General features: G+C 50.4%; 1 protein-coding gene across 6 annotated transcripts in view; it reads right to left on the bottom strand.

The window, feature by feature from the left end:
- Positions 1-6744: 6744 nt before the first annotated feature.
- The window catches only part of TIAM1 (TIAM Rac1 associated GEF 1), a 472990-nt gene continuing 458974 nt past the window's right edge, over positions 6745-20760 (bottom strand). For all 6 annotated transcript variants that reach the window (XM_045284949.1, XM_045284951.1, XM_004711286.2 and 3 more), the window contains 6 exons: positions 20248-20356; positions 16155-16213; positions 15600-15702; positions 13253-13340; positions 11112-11284; positions 6745-7473 (listed from right to left, as the gene is read on the bottom strand). In XM_045284949.1, the coding sequence (XP_045140884.1) occupies positions 7001-7473; positions 11112-11284; positions 13253-13340; positions 15600-15702; positions 16155-16213; positions 20248-20356 (1005 nt within the window). In that variant the 3' untranslated portion in view covers positions 6745-7000. The remainder of the gene's footprint in view (positions 7474-11111; positions 11285-13252; positions 13341-15599; positions 15703-16154; positions 16214-20247; positions 20357-20760) is intronic.

A 20760-nucleotide genomic window follows, 5' to 3' on the forward strand; every position in this document is an offset into this window, starting at 1 on the left:
CCATCTTTCCATGAAGGTGCCTGCCACAGGGAGTCGTACCCCGGGACAGGTTTTCGGCACGAGGAAAAGCAGAGCTGGGCTGCACATCCAGATGGAGCTTGGGCATCAACAAGGCTAGAAGAAGGGCTGTTCTCCACTGCTCGCTGGGCCTCCTCCTCAAACCCACCAACCCAGGGCGGGGAATAAGGGAAGGATGTAGGGCAGGGGCTCGGACAGTATTCCAACAACTCACAGGAGCCAGGGTGGGGGTGGGGGTGGGGGGTGAGTCTGCAGAGGTGCCCCAGGTGGGCAAACTTCCGAGAGCTGGAGCAAAGTGAAACACGCCACCCAACTTCAAAGAGACCTCGGGCTGAGACAATGGTCCTCTCTGCAGGAACTTCTAAGGATGAATGACCCAAAACTAGAGAGGAGGACCCCACCCCAAATCCCTTCACGGAGTCACATGGGATCTCCAAAATGTGCATCCTGTGTGTCTGCCTTCTAACATTTGAGCTGGGACCAGAGAGACTAGAGAAACAAATCCAGAGGCACTAATCGGTGTGTAAGAGAGAACTTATCAAAGAGCAATTGTGCATTAAGAAAACATCCCAGCCCAGTCCAGATCAAGTTCATAAATCTGGTATTAGCCCATAGGTCCATTACCAGTCTATAAAGTCTTCTTCGGACTCTCACAACACATGCAATGATGCTGAGTGTAAGAAGAATACAGGCCAGTGGGTGGAAAGTCTTGGGATCCAGTGGGGGTGGAAGCATCTCAGCGCTGCTGTGAGTCTCCGCGTGGCTCCTCCAGCTCCAAGGCTCTGGCTGCATCAGCCTCGCTCCATGTTGCTTGTCAGCAGCAATGTCTCACAGGGAGTGTGCCACCGGTGTGGGGGGTGGTGACAAGGATGAAGTGGGACTATTGACTGAACTCTGGATGCTGGACTTATGCTGATGCGCATGGTGTGTGTAGGGGTATGTGTAATGATGGTTTCTGTACATTTGAATTTACACTCAAGACTTCTTTAACAGAATAGCAATTAGACCGGAAGCAAGCAGCTTAATTCTCACTTATACTGGAGTGTAAATTATTTGAATACTTTCATCAAGGAAGTGTCAGCTGACTTTTAGTCGTTCCAAGAGAGGAGCATGGATCACAGAAAGCAGCATTTTTGTGGTGCAAAACTGGTGGCACAATGCCTACATGTTTTTGTATATATTTACAATGTATTTATATATTATATTATGTTTATGATTAAATGTGTATAAGATATATAAAGCATATATATTGCTACACATTACATATATTAGATATAATGCATTATATATTGATTATACATAATTATTATACATTGTATCATTGTATAAGATATGTATAAATATATAGGATAGTATAATATATAATAATACACACACAGGGTATATATGTATAATTTGCCATCAAGTCAGTTCCAACTTGTAGCTCTGTACAGGTGCTCTGAGATCGTGAACCTTCACAGGTGCAGACAGCTTTGTCTTTTCTTCTGAGGACCAGCTGGTGGGTTTGAACCACTGCCCTTGCAGTGACTTATACCACATATAAGCTGTTTCCAAAACACAAAGGCTGTTTCCAAGGGTTGATTCTTTCACGAACTTTAAGCTTTCTCGTGTGCGTGTGTGTGCATGTGTGTACACACCTTTTAAAAGATATGCACTTGAGATTTGCTGCCTAGGAGGCACCGAATTTCTCTTCAGGTTGATGGGGATTTGGGAATGGGTTAAGGGCGATGGTTCAATAACATGAGCATAATTATTGGCGCTATACATATGAAGACTGCTGCTATGTCAAGGTTTTGCTACATATGCAGGACTTTAAAGAGTTTGTGGAAAATGGAAATTAAAAAATGAAGTTTCCCCACAAATGTTTTGACGCCTCTTTGAACTGAAAATCAATATGTATGTATGCAGATACAAAGAGATCAAGTAAAAAGTCTGTTCAACATCGAGGTTTAGAGACTGTCAAATCAGTGCATTTCACACTTGAACATGCATGTGAATCCCCCTGAAGTCAATGTTAAATGGCAGGTTCGGGCTCAGTGCTTTGAGGGGGTGGGGCCCAAGATTCTAGCCCTCAGTGATGCTGCAGGCCCACTGACCAGACTGAGAGATGAAGCACTGTTATGTGTTGGGTTACTAACCACAAGGTCACCAGTTTGAAACCAGCCGCTCTGCGGGAGAAAGACAAGCCTACTCCTGTCGAGAGCGACAGTCGCAGAAACCCACAGGGGCAGTTCTACCCTGTCCCATAGAGTGGCTATGAGTCGACACTGACTCAATGGCAGCCAGTTTGGGTTTTTAAACCTCATCGGAAGTACCGTGATAGTGCCAGCAGTAGACCCACTCAGCTCGGAAGAACATCAGTTCAAGTCCCCCTCAAAACAAAGGCCAGGCTTCTACTGGTGAAAGCAGCCACTAAAAACCCGCGGGGTGCAGTTCTAGCCCAAACCCCATGAGGGCGCCATGAGCTGGAGCCCACCACCACCACCACCTGTTGGCTGGGGCGCACAGAGCTCCCGCCTCTTCTGGCCAGAAAGGGGGCAGCAGCTTTTCAGCCGCGGGTCAAGAGTGGGTGCGGTCAGCTTCACCGAGTGAGCTTTGAAGGAACTGAGTAAGATCGGGAACTGGGGCAGGAAAAGGGCAACCGGCCAGGAACCTGTTTATCTTTTTTATGAGTCTGTGGAGACCCCGGCAGCGTGTTCCAGGACAAAGTGTGGAGACACACCGTGGAGTCCGGGTTCACTGACCCCTGAGGCATGCCCTCTTCTCACCCCAGTACTTCCCTGGGCCACCCTCCATATGCTCCCACCGGCAGGTGCTGGAAAACTCAGCAAGAAACTGAGCCCTGCATTCTATGATGCTCACCTTCCAGACACAACCGCTGAAGACAAAGCAGGTGAATAAGCAAATGTGGTGAAGAAAGCTGATGGTGCCCGGCTATAAAAGCTTGAAGGTAAACAAGCGGCCATCTAGCTCAGAAGCAACAAAGCCCACATGGAACATATCAACCTGTGCGATCACGAGGTGTCGAAGGGATCAGGTATAAGGCATCATCAGAACAAAAAATCTTACCATAGTGAATGATGGGGGGAGTGCAGGGTGGAGACCCAAAGCCCATTTGTAGGCCACTGGAGATCCCCTTGCAGAGGGGTCTCGGGGAGGAGACGAGCCAGTCGGGGTGTGATGTAGCAACGATGAAAAATACAACTTTCCTCTAGTTCCTAAATGCTTCCTCCCTCCCCCCACTATCATGATCCGAATTCTACTTTGCAAGTCTGGCTAGACCAGAGGATGTACACTGGTACAGATAGGAACTGGAAACACAGGGAATCCAGGGCGGATGATCCCTACAGGACCAGTGATGTGAGTGGCGATACTGGGAGGATAGAGGGAGAGTGGGTTGGAAAGAGGGAACCGATTACAAGGAACTATATGTGACCTCCTCCCTGGGGGACGGACAACAGAAAAGTGGGTGAAGGGAGACGTCGGACAGGGCAAGATATGACAAAATAACAATTTATAAATTATCAAGGGCTCATGAGGGAAGGGGGAGTGGGGAGGCAGGGGAAAATGAGGACCTGATGCCGGGGGCTTGAGTGGAAAGGAAATGTTTTGAGAATGATTAGAACAATGAATGTACAAATGCACTTTACACAATTGATGTATGTATGGATTGTGATAAGAGTTGTATGAGGCCCTAATAAAATGATTTTTAAAAAAAAGAAGAAACTGAGTCCTGTATCATAGACTCCTCGTTCTGGCATTTACTGTTCACATCCACTGCCCGTCTGTCGGCTGGCTGCCTCGTGTTGCCGTGATGCTGTCATCTCTGCCATCAGTATCTCAAGTACCCCCAGGGTTGCCATGGTGGACAGGTTTCAATGGAGCTTCCAGACCAAGGCAGGCTAGGCAGAAAGGCCTGGCCATCTGCTTCCCCAAATCAGCCAATGAAAACCCTCTGGGTCACAACATGGTCCATCTCACTTGCTTTAGACCCATCACCAGGAGGGGCCAATTGCTGGAGGACATGTTTGGGCCAGTGAGGGAGCCCCTCCATGAGGAGGACTGGCTCCCGCCCTGCAGGAAGTATGGACAGACCACTCAGGCAATCATGAAGATGGCGCAAGGCCAATGTGGTGGTCTAGTCTCCCATGATCACGGCGATGCCCTGCATTAGCGAACTCACCCATAGGGATTTCCTGGTGCTATTCATTATGCACACAGTTTGCCAGGCTGTTTTTCCTGGAGTCTCTGGGTAGGTTTGATCCACCAACCTTTATATTTGCACCTAAATAGCAAACCACTGGCATCCACCGGATGGCAACTAACTTGGTTTTCGTTTTACCTAAGGCCTGGAGTAGTAGGATTGTGAGTACTATGGGTTAGGCATTGGGCTGCTAACCACAAGGTTGGTGGTTCAAACCCACCAGTTGCTCCTTGGGAAGAAGATGCGGCTGTCAGCTCCCATAGCTTCACAGACCTTTACAGCAGTGATTCTTGACCTTCCTAGTGCCACAACCTTTTAATACAGTTCCTCATGTCGTGGTGACCACCTCAACCAAAAGATTATCTTTGTTGCTATTTCATAACTGTAATGTTGCTATTGTTATGAATTGGTGACCCCTGTGACAGGGTCGTTCGACCCCCAAAGGGGTCGCAACCCACAGGTTGAGAACCGGTGCTTTCTAGGGTCACGGTGAGTCAGAATCAACTCCATGGCCATGGTTTGGCTTTAGGGTGCATGTCTGCCTATCAGTCCATCCATCCATCTCCAGCTTGGTAAACTGGGATTGGGAACAGCTGGACTATCTTTGTGTTAGATCTCAAGATTCATCAAGACTTCTCCCATGATGGTTGGGTCCTTGTCAAAAACAGGATCCCCGCCCTTCCCCACCAACCACCCAGATGGATCCTCCCACCATTTACAAAGGCACAGGACCATCCACACACGTCTCAATAGTTTTATTGTTTGACAGGCATTTACAACGTTCCATTCGTAGACCTAAAAACATAAAAATAGACCTTCTTTCAGCTTATAAAAGAAATATATAAGAACTTTGGACATAGACACGTCATGACCTTATGTACAAGAGACAAAATGGCACCCTCTCCAAGCACCAGACTTTCCAGTATTTTCAAACCAGCCCGTTGCACTGGGACTTGTAAGATGCGATGTTAGAAGCCTCTGTTTCCGTTCTCCATCCAGGACACAATCGAACCGGGATGATATGGAACAATGCAGTGATAACAAAGGGTATAGAAACCATTCTAAAGCTTTTAGGAAAACCAGAAGATATAGCAAAAATTTAATAGAATAAAACTTTCAAAAGATCAAGCTCAAAGCCCCAGAGACCCAACAGGGGAGGGAGAAGGGGTGGAGGGAAGCGGGGTGGAAGCAAGCGGGAGCACACGAGCATGATGTTCTGAACTTTCTCGTCTGGAAATATAAAGTCCTTAACTGACTGTTATCAAATATAATTCCTAAATGACTATAAAATCCAGGTCTTTAAAGTTCCTACTGATGTGTCAAACACCAAATAGATATTTTTCCCAAAAAAGAAAAGTTTTCATAGGAGTTAAACCCTTCTTAGGAAGCGGACATGTGGAATAGGGGGAGAGGGGGGCAAAAAAAAAAAGCTGTAAGTCATTTTAAGAAAAAAAATGTTTAAGTAACTGTTTTTAAAAGAATGAAAAGTGCTAGAATTTGCTTTTGTTCGGAAATCAGTTTCAAGTGTTAAGTGTTTTGGGATGTTTACCCTGTTCTGTTGGCATGAAGAAAAGTGTTAAACACAAGTGATATCTCTCAAGGGACTGTTTTGCAAAAAGGTTTGGTTGTGGGCTCAGGGGAGGTGGTGGGTCAGCTATGGATGAAGATGCAGCTTTAATGGGAAGGAAACAAAACCACAAACCCAATGATCGTCATGGCAACCCCACAAGGAGGCTCCTCCCCTTGCCATGGGCAACAGACACACAACCCCGCCCATTCGGTGTCCTGTTAACCAAATTCCCATCTCACCTATAGATTCAGACGCTTAACAAAAAAATTTCTTCTTGGGAAAAAAAAAAGTACACCCTAACCAGGAGTTTCTTGTTGGCCTTTCATATATAAATATAAAATCACCATGCCTCACTCTCTCTGTAAAAGATTACATCTTCATCTTCCCCACCCCACCCCCCTACCGCAGGAGCTACATTAACACTAAAATGCTCACCTGTTTGTGCCCTGTATCTCAGGTAAAATACAAAAAAATAAGGTTTTTTCCCCCTTTCTATTTTTCAAGTCATAAATTTGGATCTCTTTGCAGAGTTTGGCATCTTTATAATTCTATGCAAAACTAGAGCTTCCGACACTGACACGGAATACGACCAGCCATAGACCAAAACAGAAGATAAACAGAACCAAGAACGAGCCTCATCAAAACATAAGGCCCCACCCTCTCGTCACACATCCCTAAAATACACAGACATTTTAGGAGGGGAAGGAGTGGGGCACTGCCTGCCAGGTGGGCAGTGGTTTCGTTTAGTTGCAGGTGTGAAAGGTGTGTGTGTGTGGGTGGGTGGGGGGTCCCCCGACTGGGAGATGACTGGGGTTGGTTGAGGATATAGCGATCAGGTTGTATGCTCTGTACTGCCCCTTGAACTCATCAGCCGCGCCTACTCCAGGGGCAGGGGGAGTGAAGGGCGATTTGCTTTCCAGTGCTAGCAAATCTTTCTCTGCGCCCACCCCCCCACCCCCTTTTCTTTTGAATTCTTCGGGCCCTGATCCATTGAGAATAAAGAAAAGCCCTTAGCAATGTACACGGGGTAAGGCTCGGGCTTATTTTGCATTTGGAACTATTCTCTCTGATGCCGCTGTTGGAAAGGGCCGAGTCGGGTGGCTCCATGGCTTCGGAACACGTCAGCGCCCGGACGGACGCGTGTGCAGGAGCGCGCGTGGGGAGCCTCCGGACTATCTACAGGCTCTCCCGGGGACGGGGCTGGGCAGTCATATCTCTGTGTTCAGTTTCCTGGAGGGCGCAAAGTCTTCCCGGCGGACCCAGATGACCTCCTCGCTCGTGCTCTCGAGGCCCCCGTTGATGCCCGACAGCGCGGCTTGCTTCTTGAGCTGGGTCATGCGGGACGCGTGCGTGTCCAGGGCTTTCCGGCCTCGCTCCCGCTGCTGCCCGAGGGAGGCGGCCTGCAGCCGCTCCTGCAGGTCTGTGTCCACCGAGGCGCCCTTGGCCGACTCGCAGAACTCGTCCTCGTCACTCAGGATGTCCGTCTCCTTGACATCCTCCTGCTCCTCGTACTGAGCGAGGTCAAACTGTTCCTCCACCCAGCGGTCAGTGTCCCCGCCACCGGGCGGCTGCTGGGACTCCCGCTCGGGGCTGCTGGCGAGGACGGCATCAGAATCAATGGTAAACCTGTTTCGGGCCAGTCGCCGCCTCCTCCTCCCAAGAGACTTGCTTGGGGCGGACACTGCACACACACACAAAAATATAAAAATAAACCCCCGCATGCTTTACATGAGATGGAAATCCAGCAAATCAACTTGCAAAAGAAGACTAAAGGCTAAAGGGTATGTATTTCACGTCTGGATAGCGTTCCTGGGGGTGGGGTGGGGGTCCCGATTTGGAAGTCTTGGGGTGAGTCTTTGCTCTGCACAGATGCCTGGGCTTAGTGGGCGCTATGGCAACAGACTGGATGGGGAGCAGGCGCGGGGGGCATGGGGAGGGAGGGGGGCGCAAGAGAAGTTGTTGGTGACTGAGGGAAAATGAGGACCCAACTCCCTCTGAAAGAACCTTCCAGTGCTGTCACTTGGCCATCTAGGGTCAGGTCACAGACTCCTGCACCTCTTGGTAGACCCCTCTCCTGGGGAGCAGTCAGTGAGTTGGCATGCTCAACCCGGATTTTGGGGTTTCTTTAGTGTGAGAGGCATTTCAAAAGAGGTGGGTGGGTTTCTCCAGTTTTACTAGCTTTGCAAAAAACCACCATGATGTATCTAACAGGCAAAAGCAACTAGTTCAAGTTCAGTCACTCTTTGGGAAATGAAATGCAACAGTTCTTAAGGATTTGCAGTTAAATTATGGCAGGATGACCCCTAGGAGAGAAAGGCTGGGGACAGGGCCCCTCAGAGGTGTCACACCTGTGCGAGGTGCCGTCACCTCTCTGACTGTGTCCCACATGAACAGCATGGTTAAGCCAACGTGAGCCTGGTGCCCTCCTTCCCCTGGCTGTGTTCCGGGTGTCTCTGCCGTTTCTTCAGCACAGTGGTACCAGTGGGTGGCTCACAGGAGGAATAAATAGCACATGATGGCCAGACTCTTGGTCAGCCAAGTGCTATGCAAAGTGACTAAGAGTTAAGAAGAATAAATACCGCTCTGAACTCATTCTTTCCTTCTATTACCCTCTAGGAAGCCAAAACTGTTAAAAGTAAACAAAAAATACAAGTGGGCCAAGCAAACAAACATGTCCAACACACACGCACACACACACCTACAGTACAGCTGTGCCTTCACCTTCATGGGTGACTGGAGGTGACATGAGAGACAAGGCAGGAACCAAACGAATAGCCCAGTCTGAAAGTGCTTTCCTAAAGCCTAGCCCTAAGACCGTGAAATAGCTTCAGAGAAGCTAGAAGTAACATAAAGGTTCTTGATTGCTGTCACACGACCCTTGACTTCAAACACAAGGGGCACACGTGCTCTAACTTGGCCTCCATTAAAGTTTCCTCTGCCTGAGAGACCCCTGTGCTTCTATCAGCAACCCAGAACATTCTGCCACCTCAGTGTGTAAAACAAATGGGTCCCACTCTGCTTTGAGGAGAGCAATGAAAGCCAGTTCAAAGAAAAGAATGGAGAAATGATGGGGAGGAGGGTACACTCCTCTGTTGGGAAGAAGCGCCTTCCTGTCTGGATCACAGGGGAGCTGGCGTCCTCTCTCCAACCTCTGCTTAGAATGACCTCACATCCAAGCTGGGCTATTGAAAATGCACGTGGACGGTGAAGGATTTGGGATGAAGTGTGCTAATGTCTGCCACTTGGAGACAAGTGGAAAAGCAAGCTGGGTGGATAGATGGTGGATAGATATGTGGTCATGAAAATAGAGGAAAAAAATATTAAAGAATCAAGGTGGGGGGGATGTTTTCCGTATAATTCCTTCAGTTGTTCTGTGTGCCTGAAATGTTTTGTATGAAAACAGTGGGACAGAAATACATGCAAGCTATGTTGCATGCTCGGTAGATGCTCAGTCCTTTGAGACAAGGATTGAGCCATGACAGCTAGCATTACTAACCGACCCAAATAGACCCACATGGGTGTCCGTGACAATGCAAAGTGAAGGAGGCTATTTCTTCATATCCTAAAGGACGTGTCATAACCCAGCTAGTCCGAATGGGTTTCTCCTATTCTCCCGGGGAGGCAAGCACTGGTTTGAATCTTCCCAGTGTTCACGGTTCCGACAACTGGCTAGGACTCACCCAATGTACTTGAGCACCATTTTAAAGTCATCTAACAAGAAGCCCTGGTGACACTGAGGGATTTTTGACAAATGCTTTTAGAGGAGAGGAATAAACATGATCATTAGCCAAAGATGAGCCATCAGGCAGGAAATCCTTTCACCAGCCAAACCCCTCAAGCCTTTCGCCTGCTCTCCCGGAGGGTGTACGTTATGGGTTGGTTTGGTTCTCCATCTTCTGAGCGTCCGAAGGAGTCTTGGCAGAAAAACCTTGCCCAGCAGACCAACATGCCTCATTCCAGAGAAAATGCAGCTCTGAATTGGAATTCAGGGATTGGTGACTGAAACTAGTCACTGACAGGCTGGGTTCCTTGAAGCTGGGACAAACACATATGTTCCCAGTCCCGGTGAAAAACGCCGGCTAGCAGAGGGAGCAGGGGAATGAATCTCAAGGTGAAATTCTCTAGTGTGAGCTACAAGAGGGTCCAGAAACCATTCCTATCTGTGGACTCCAGGAGGCATGGGAGCCTCTCTGCCTGTCCCCAGAGAGTTGGTCCAGCAGAACAGCCTGCCTTTATCTCACTCAGTTCCCATAAATGCTGAGTGATGGAGTAGAGAGCAGGCTGAAGATCACCAGCACCCCATCTTTAGTGAAATCCACAGAGTTTAAAAGAATGCAAGAATCCCTTTCCAATGTTACTGTTAGATTATAGCTAGGGGGGGGAAACCCACTTTGCACATTCCATCTATGTCCCCTCCAGCACCATGAAGAATGGGCGGGAAAAATTATTGGGACAAAACCTTTTTTTGGGGGAGGGGGGGGCAAATATAAAGTAAGCTTCATTTGTTGCCCGCCACTGCCGCTTCTGCAAAACCCCAGGTTGCCTCTTTAAGAAAGGAGCTACAGAGATGCTGACGCCTCATGGTCTCTGAGTGCTGGAGTAATATGAAAATAGTTTTCTTGCTAGAAATATTTCCTATTTCCTCGTTGCTTGCAGGATGACCTTCTGACCCCACCGATCCTGGGTGATGCATCCTACAAGAGGGTATACTGCCTGCGAGGCCGCCCTGGACTCCTTTGCCAGCATCGACTCTGGGCTCTCTCAAATTAGCAGTGAGCCCCACAGCGGTGCTGCGGGTGCCGGATGGACAGGCCCCTTGACTGACACCCCAACACCTAGGTCCTTACCGAGAAGGGCCCTCTTGTGCTTCTGGGGAAGGAAGCCACCCTGTCCTTGGAGCACCAGGTTGTGACCTCCCTGAAACACGACATACTGCTTCTTGCTACACAAAGCTGGCCGTCATGCAAAGCGGCGACTCATGGCACAGGCAGGCTGGGGTGCCCATCTGGAAAGAGGGTGCCCGCGCTTCCTGGCGTGGCGCACGAGAGAGGAGCTTACCAGCCACAGCAGAGGGCAGGCTTGAAGGGAGGGCAAGAGGAGTCACCACAGGACAGATCCCCAGGGAGCCATCAGGACCAGAGACGAAGGCAAGGACCCTCGCACCAAGAGAAACCCCTATCTCAACGTGAGCCCCCCACCCCACCCCCCGCCCCCCAAGGCCACACCTATGCCTTGCTCAGCAAGGAGGGCGGACTCACTGAGCGGCCTACAGCGGCGCGGGGGTGACGGGGATCTTGAACGTCTGAATCCCCACAGTACCTGCCCTGCTCATGGCTGGCCTGGCCCCCTTCAGCGCGCACAATCGCTTCCCTCCAAAAGGGACGTATTGCTGGGACGAGGGAAGGCTTTCGGTTTTGAGCAGCTGTCTCCGGTGCTTATCGCGCAGGATAGAATGCACAGCCTTGAGGAAATCCTTCCGGCTCTCGGGGGAGCTGTGGAAAGAAGGTCCATACGTGTGAGCCACTCCTACTGTTCTCAGATGCAGGCACACACACACACACACACACACACCCCACCCCTCCCGGTGGTCAGGCTTCGTAACTCCCAATTCTATATTGACAGGCGGGTGTTCTCCCAGCTGGGAATGGAGCACACATTCCACCCCGTGACGCTCTGAAGTTCGTCCCGTATACTCACCCTGGGGAAGAGCAGCCCCCTGCCCCCCCCAATGGTGATGGAATCCCTAGGGGGCCCCTATGGTTATGTGCTCAACCAGTCGCAAGGAAATTGGTGGCTCGAACCCACCTACAGGGACGTTGGAAGACAGGCCTGGCCATCTGCACCCAACAGGTCCACCCTGGGGACCCTATGAAGGGGCAGTTCTACTCTGGACACACCAGGGCCTCATCAGTCAGGACCAACTGAATGGCAACTCACGGCCACCACTGTCGGCAGATGAGCAGTCAGTGCACTTGGAGGCGGCCGGTGGCAGAAGCCGAGGCCAAGGGTTTCATTCGGAAACGGTGATGCGGGCAGTGAACCGCAAGAACCGCTGGCGGTTCTGCCGAACTCCCCAGGAGTGGTGCTCCCACCTCCTCAGCTTCCTCTCGAGGTGGACTCTTATTAAAAATGAACTCCGCCCCGGTGACGCGTGCCACCGCATGGCTGCTAAAACTACACAGACAAGATCTGAGAGATCTTCCCATGTTCTCATTCCTCTGGCAAAAAAAAAGTGCCTTCCAGGCGAGGACTCACAGGGGCATCGGCGGTTCCATGGGAGAATGACCACCTCCCATGTCAGAAGCCCAGTTTGATTGCCGACCAAGACTCCTCATGCCCGACCACCACCCACGTGCTTGTGTTTCTAACCATGCCAAACGGGTTTCAGCAAAGCTTCCGCCTAAGACTAGGAAGAAAGACCTGGCGATTGCCGCTGATGCCCAGCCAGGGACGGAAGCCCTGTGGATGACCGCAACCCTCTTGTGCAGGGTTTGGTTTGGACGTCCCATTTGGTGGTGCCTAATGGCAGCAAAAGTAAGAGTTGCTTTTTCTGTTCCGTTCTCAATCTTTCTACGCTCTGTTTGCTTTAGGCTGCTGTAACAAAAATAACCTCAGTGGGTGGCTTTTGACAAACAGCAAGTTATCTTCTCACAGTTCAGGCCAAAAGCCTGAATCCAGGGCACTAGCTCAAGGGAAAGGACCTCTCTTGGAGGAGCGCTCTCTCAATGCCTGCAGCTCAGCTCCTTGGTGATCTCCGCAGGCCATCCATCTTCCCCACTTGTGCTGCCCATCTCTCTGCCCCTGCTGCTGTTTCTGTAACTCAAGCGAGGAGGCTTCACCCCTGGAATGAAGAAACCCTATTCCCAACGGGGACTGCATCCAAAGAGAGGGCTCCAGACTCTAACACAAGTCCCTACAGACCGGGCTGCATGGTCTCAGACCCTCACAGAGCCATCAGGAGAAAGCATTACGAGTCCGGCCTCCACCGTGGGACCCTGAGTGACCCTGTGCAACTGAAGCCCACCCCCATGCCACAGCCTCCACAGAGTGGCTTCTCTGATAGAGGGATTCCTGTAAGACCCGCGCACGCGCTCTCTCGCCTCTGCCCACCTGACTGTGCTCTGTACCCGGCTGGGAAGCACACACCCAAACAAGCACGTTTGGGCACAGCCTTCTGCACTAATCAAATGGGAAGACAGTTCACTTATGTCTGTTCCACGCGTGTGAACATTCACATGTTCTTTCAGAAGGAGAGGTAGTCCATTGCCCAAGTTACGGTCCCTATTTGCCTCCAACTACCCGGACTTCTCCAGAGACTGTTGCTGCATGAAGATACAGCCAGGTCGTAGCAGGCCCAGCTCCCGGCTGCCGCTGGGGAGGCAGAAGCTGGCTTCGTCTGCCCAGAAGGGTGAGGCAGACCCTAGCAGGGCGCCTTTCTTCCCTCAGCCCTGCAGACTCACCTGCAGCACAGGTGGAAGACCCGCTCCGGCCTCCCTTCCGACTCAGACTTGACATGGACGATCTCGCACACGGCATGTGCTTCTGCGTCTGGGGGCAGGGAAACAAGCCGGTGGTTGAGCGCACGCGAGTCGGCCTGGTCTGTGTTTGCACGGAAACATTCCCCACACTGTGCTTATGATCAGACCCTGCACGCAGCGCGAGACCAGCCATGGGATCTCACGACGACCACACGCTGAAGGGGCAGAGGAAACAAAGACCACTGGGAGCACTTCCAGCTGCTGAAAATCCCCAAGATGGTCTCAGAGGGAAACCGGTGTCATCTCATTGCTTGTAGAAACGACCCTCACGGCAGCTAAACTGGCTGGAGTCTTCCCCTCACGTGGTTAGTAGTTTGGGCACCCTGTAGTAGACAGACTTGGGACCATGGTGTCCATGCCAAAGCCAGCAGGCCAGTGAGGCCAACAGGTAGGTCCAAGCTGGTCTGTGGGGAGCCTCGCCCCCAAGCTCTGAGGCCAAGTGCCCTGTGCCTGGCTGCATCCAGAACCCCCTCTTCTCCTGTCCTCTCAAGCTGTGGCCAAATGAGCAGGCCAAGAAGGCAAGCGAGTTCCTAAGTGATTTGTAGGCCCCTCAAAGCCTAGGAACCCGTTTCCCTTCCAGTCCTGAATCCGGTGCTTGTCAAGGGCACCATTCACCACCCACCATGAGTTTGCACTCTGACCCGATGGTTCAGAGCGCTGGCCACAATTCCTCCCGGTACTCCCCTGGGCCCACACAACGCCACCCACTGGGAGCCATTTACAGAAAAATTCCTCCGATTTCCCCCAGAAAGATAAGGATCCCAAAATCCCACTTTCCCATCCTTAAATCTGCTGGAATGTATTTCAGAAGGAGGGGGTGACTACCCACCAAGATAAGCTGTTCCTCTTGAAGGTTTTTAACTTGATTTAAATGAATAGATGGGGTGGGGGTAGAGGGGTGGGACCGAACATCCCATCACAAAGAGAGCTGTGTTTTCTAGCTGGGTGGTCTTTTTATGCATTTAGTCTCACTGAGAGCAAAAGTCCTGGCTTAGAAGTCAGTGGTTTTGTTACAGAATTTGGGTTTTCTTGGTGATGAACCAGGCACCAGGAAACATGAGAACTAGATAATTCACCAGCTAAGATTTCAAAGAGAGGCAATGCTAGTAGTTCAGTTAAAATGTAGTTAAAGGCTATCATACCCTTTTCTAGTCTTGGAACATATACTCACTGCTGTCTACTCAATTCTGACTTACAGCGACCCTGCAACACGGAGTGGAACCCGCACTGGGGGTTTCTGAGACGGCGACGCTTCACAGGAGTCGAAAGCCTCATCTTTCCTCCCAAGGAGCAGCTGGTAGCTTTGAACTACTAGCTGTGTGGATAGCAATCCAATGCATAACCACTATACCACCAACCGGGTTCCTACAAATGCACACGTCACTCAACCTCGCGAATCAAATCATAACTAAAAATGTGCACAGGGGCCAGCACCATGCCGTATGGTGGAACCCTCAAGAGAAGCTCTTGTCTGGATCTTTCCCTACTGCTGGGCCTAACTGCTGTGAAGGAAAACACACTGAGCTACACTTTTATGGGCAGCCCTGGAGGTGGAGTGTTTATCCTGTCTGCTGCTAAGTGCAAAGTCAACAGTTTGAAACCACCAGCCGATCCTTGGGAGAAAGATGAGGCTTTCGACTCCTGTACAGAGTTACAGCCTCAGAAACTCACAGGGGCAGTTCCACCCTGTCCTGGAGGGTCACTAAGAGTCGGCAACAACTCGATGGCAGTGAGTTTGGTTTGGTTTTCTTGAGGACAAATGCTTATTCAGTTTAAAACATTTTCTATTTGGTGCGCCTGCTGTCTCATTGGGTCTCCCACTTAAAGGGCCAGAGAGTGATTTACAGGAGCTTTGTTTCCATTGGCCTCAGGGATTCTTTCCAGACCTACACTACGCAGTACTACTAAAATGTACCATATATACTCGAGTATCAGCCAACCCAAAGATCAGCCGAGCCACCTAATTTTACCACAAAAACGGCATTAAAACTGTGCTGAAAAACTCGGCTTATACACGAGTATATACAGTAAATCGCTGGAAGATAATCCATACCGATAGCACACCTCTCCCACAGAGCAGTGACCATTACAACCATCTGTCTGGTTCGTGCCTGTCCAACCACTGGCACCGGTACGGAAGGGCTGGGCAAATACACTGGAATGGGAAGGTCCAGGGAAAGAAAGCTATGAACGTAGAAAAGACGGGAGACGGAAGCACCTGGATGCAGACAGACAGTTCCCACACTCATCAGCGATGTGTAGAGTTTACCTGCACTTGCCAAAGCTCGGACCTGCAGAGCCTCGGTGGGGATCATGTGCCGAAATCGGAAGGGGTCCCAGTCCTCGTAAATGGAAAGCCTGTGAGAGCCTACCTGCAGGAGAGAAGGAACCAGATGCCTAAGAACACACTGCTCCACCCGAGGCTGGGCCCCCTTGGCTGCCCGCACCCTGCATTCCCAGTGCCAGCCCGAAAGACCTCCACCCCACGAGCTCCTTGACCAGCGGAAGATGGGAGGTCCCCAGGTGACTATGACGTGAGGTTGTGTTGGTAAGTGTGCTACCCAAATACGGGGGAGATAGGATAAAACGGATCCCAGCGCCAGAACAGGGCCGAGGGGAAAACACGGTAGGAGGGTTCCAGGCTTTGGTAGGCCCCAGAGCCATCCTTTCCACTCAAAACACGGGCTGGCTGGAAGGCCGCAGGGTAGGGGTCATTGGCAGGACCAAGATAATAGAAACCACACAGAGTGTGCCCGACTAAGGCGGATGCTAAAGGCAGAATGAATGGTATTTTCAGACCATGGGGTGAAATAAGAAGTCTTACAAGTTTCTTCTTCTGCTTGGAGCCGTCCTTGTACACAAGGACCACCGCGGTTTTAAAGACTGGGGAAGCAAAAAGAAGAATAGTTAGATACCTAGGGCTCCCCCTCAAGTTGGTAGCTCGCAGTCAGTTACTAAGTGGGCACTGAGATCCCAGGTAACTGACTCCATACACTCAGTGCACCGGTGAAACCTAAAGTCTCCTGCGGCGAAATATCCCAGGTGCAACATCAACACAAGCGCTCTACCGAAAGTGGACGTATCCCCTAGGCCCTGGAATTCTGGTTTGAATCGCATGTCACCTCCCCCTCAAATATATACATGTGTATCTATGTTATGATCCCAACCACTGCCCGCCAGGGATGTGCTCCTGTCTGGAGACAGAGTTTCCATTGTCATGTTGTGAGGTCTTGCCGCTACCACGTGGGTCCTAAACCCAATCACCTATTCGTTATAAAAAGAGGTGAGATGCATTCACATACAGAGGAAAACGGATGTCATGTAAGGAGCGTCTACAACCCAGAGAACTGAGGAGCATGCAGGCTTCTGACAAAAAAGGAATCAAAACAGTCAAGACCACGAGGTGGAATTTTCACTCTCCTGAACTGAGAGAAAATAAACTCTTCTTCTCTGAGGCCACCCACGGGTGGTATTTTCCTCTCAGCAGATCTAGGAGACTAAGGGAGGTTTCAAGCTTTTGGTGATAAAACCCAGCAAATAAACAAAAACATAAAATACTAATTTTATCACTTCTTGGTCTTTTGGCTAAGATCAGGTGGAAAAAACACTAGAGAAATAATTTTACTGCCTTAAAGTGATTTACATTGTATAAACTAATAATTTACGTACACATAAAATTTTGTATAAACTAATAGTTTATGCACACACAAAAACGTGTTCGCGATTCTGGAAATATAATTCCAACTTTTTACTTGAACAAAAATCAGTTTTTGACAATAAAATGCAACATCACTGCCTCATAGACTGTATTGCGGCAAGCTCTTTATGAGCAAGGAATAGATCATTTCATTTGGGGGCAAAGCGGGGTGGCACCATGGAGCTGTGCATAGCCTTCCATACAATTCCATAAGGCAAAACAATGTGTGACCCTCAATGCTCCCAGCTCTTCCTGGAGGAGGAGAAAAGCCAGCAAAAGCCCAGAAGTAACAGGAGGGTGATCCCGCTTGTGCATGGTCCCATGTCTGTTATCCTTCACACACGGATGCCCTGCCCAGTTGGGGCCCGGCATGTGGACCTGAGGGAGCCAGGGACGAGGCACCGCCCGGTGCTCCAGACAGGCCCTCAGAGGAAACTGCATTCAGGGATTGCTCAGACCCCCTGGAAAGCAGCCAAAGCACAGTCATACCCATGGAAGCCAGAACCTGTGTGTGGTGGAAACCTGCCAGGGGAAAATGTCTTAGTTCTCTAGAGCCACCGTAACAAACACCACCAGTGGGTCGGAGGCTTTACACAAAGGGAACTTTATTTTCTCAGAGTAGGAGGCCGGAAGCCTGATTTCGAGGGGCTGGCTCTGGGGGGAAGGCTTTTTCTCTGTGTGTGCTCTGGGGGAAGGTGCAATCATCCCTCTATGCCACACAGGGACTCGCTGAGCAGCAAGCATGAAGGAGCTCTCCAAGCTCCTCAGCAAGAAGCCGCAAGTCAAGTGCCAACCTCAAAAAGAAATACGAGCGGCAACCTCAAAAAGAAATACGAGCGGCACCCCAGTACTCCCTCACAGAACACTGCGTTCTCAAAGTTCCCGCCCGCTCACTGAGCGCTGCTTAGGGCAGGAAGCGGCACCAACCTCCGCACGCAGCGGCTCCTGGGAAATGTTCGGAAACCGTTTTTGTCACCATTTTGAAAGTGAAAAGTAAATATTAAGAAGGCACGTAGGTCTCTCAGTGAAAGCTGAGCGACCTAACAAAGAACCCAGAGCGCCTCTGCACGAACACTGGGATGGGGGCACACCGCCAGGCGATGTCCCAGCTTGCAACGGACCTGAGCGTGCTGCCTTCTCGACTGCTGACTGAGAAGCGGGCCGCTGAGACCCACCAGCTGCTCCAGGGGAAACATAGGCAGCGGTCGCGTTCCATAAAGAGACAGCCTTGGATCACCTCGGGCAGGGAGAGGGACCTCTTCCTTGTCCCCTGCCAAGGACCATTTGGGTGTTTATCCTTTATGGGCCTTGTAAAATTTGATCAACCATGTAATACCTCTCCCCTAATATGATGGCTGGCACTGCTTCTCTCTGGTGATTGTACGGCGTTAGCTGATGGCTTCTCAGACCGTGCAAGGCCCCTGGGTGGGCATTCCCCACCCCTGCTCTAGAACGCAGGTACCCAACTAATAACTTGGCCTACTGCCTCCTTTTCAGGAAAAATGAAAAGAAAAACTCAGCAATCCCCTGTCAATTCGAAACATGAGCACTATATCCTATAATCCAGGGGTTCTCAACCTTCCGAATGCTGCAACCCTTTAATACAGTTCCTGATGCTGTGGTGACCCCCAACCATAAAATTATTTTCGTTGGTATTTCATCACTGTAATTCTGCTATTGTTATGAATCGTAATGTAAATATCTGATATGCAGGATGTATTAGGTCCCCTGTGAAAGGGTCGTCCAACCTCCAAAGGGGTTGCGACCCACAGGTTGAGAACTGCCACTATAATCTTACCTTAATACAGGATAAATGTACGCATAGGCTTTTGCAGTCCCTGGGATTGTTCCAGTGCTCCTAAGGGCAGAGCCACCAACTCTGGGCAATCCTGCTGTACCAGGCACTCCTACCCTGGCCTTACGGTCCCTCGGCGCCAGACGTCACTCAAGATTACGGGGTTCTCCGCCAGAGTCCAGAAAAATAAGAGACTGGAAAATGCTGCTGATTCCCTTTTTGCTCATCCTCCTGAATCATCTACAGGAGTCTGGGGCAGCAATCAACACAATGGACTGCCGCCGCCGGATGTAGACGCAAGCACCCTGTGGTGAGAGCAGTCGGCTCCCTGCTCGGGCCCCATGCTCCTCTCTCAAGAAAGGCTGCTGCCCAGACACGTGCGGTTTCTAATTTCAGCAGCTCCATACATCTGAACTGGCTTATTAAAGACTAAATCATGGGTGACGCCTCTGCTTCCACTATTATTAGTAACAAATGCATGGAGAGGCAAGCACCCAGACTTCTCCAAGAATTGGCAAGTCTCAGAACACTGAAAGGAACACACATACACACAGCCCTCCACAGAAACCACGGCCATGCTGAAATGCCCCCAAATCAAAAGCCAAACGCACTGCCATCAGGCTAATTCCAAAGCACAGCGTCCCTGTAGGACAGAGCAGGACTAGCCCGTGGGTTCCCGAGACGGTGGCTCTGCACAGGAGTAGACGCCGTGTCTTTCCCCTGCCCGGGGCCTGGTGCTTCTGCACTGCTGACACTGCAGTTAGTGGCCCAACTCAGAACCCACTACGCCGCAGGGCTCAAAATACCCAGTCCTCCATTTTCTCTCTGTCTGTCTGTGTATAGATACACACACACACACACACACACACACACACACACACATAGGTGTGCATGTGTATATATATATATGTGTGCATATAGAGAAGTAGATGTATATAATTCAAAATACCCCAGTATGCCATGATGAATACTTCTTATTTTCATGGAATATACGCCCAGAATCAATGGAGGCTTGCTGTGTTTCTAAGACGGTGCAGCCGGGAATCTGTGCTCTACATCTTGGCATGACAACAGCAGCACAGACGGAATAAAGGATCAGGGAAATAGCAGCGGTGTCGTCCTAATTTTTCCTTGACTAATTATCAACCCATTAATGTGAGATTATACTCAGAGTAGCATCAATTTTAAAGAAAAACAACAACCCTTCTCTGCCCATGTGTTTTATACCTGGGAGAGGAGTGGGCCCAGGGCTGGTGGGTCCCATTGTGGGTATGAACTGGAATACCCTTGTATTAATAGTGAGGTGTTGGTGACAACCGCAGGAAGACCAATTGAGAGAACTGTAATTAACCTCAGCATGTCTGGGGAAAGAAACGCTCTTGCTTGGGAAACCAAGTCCACTATCCCCGCTCTCCTGCTACGCACCAAATGCTGCCAGCTCCGGCTCCTTCTTCCACTTCCCCAGCGAGGCCGGCGGGTTCAGCCAGATCACGGTGGTGTGCAGAAGCAGGTCCCCCATGCTCAGATCTGCAACCTGAAAGGCAGAGGCGCACAGCCTTACTGGCGGCATTTGAAATGCACAGATGTTCACAGTGTTTCGAACGAGGGCAGGCTGGTGTCCGTGGTGCCCCAGGGAAGCACTGTCCCGGGGCCATTTTGTCCCTCATGTCGCTCTACCTGAATCTCAAAAACAAAACGGACAAGAGGCTACAGATGGTAGCTCCAAAGCTCACCCACAGTCAACCTGTGAAAACAGCGCTACAAAACTGGGGACGTTTCGTGCTGAGAGACGGTGTCCCCAAGATGCTGATGACAAAGACCCATCCACAGAAGCACAGACCCTGCGAACAACTGTGTCTCCGTGGAGCTGGGGTCTTCCGGGAAGCAAGGGCTCTGTTATTGCTTTCTTCTACTGGCTCTAAAAGCACTTGGCTTTGC

The sequence above is a fragment of the Echinops telfairi genome, unplaced genomic scaffold (assembly GCF_000313985.2).
Source record: "Echinops telfairi isolate 266 unplaced genomic scaffold, ASM31398v2 ScPeMD7_7469;HRSCAF=8507_0, whole genome shotgun sequence".
Lineage (NCBI taxonomy): Eukaryota > Metazoa > Chordata > Mammalia > Afrosoricida > Tenrecidae > Echinops > Echinops telfairi.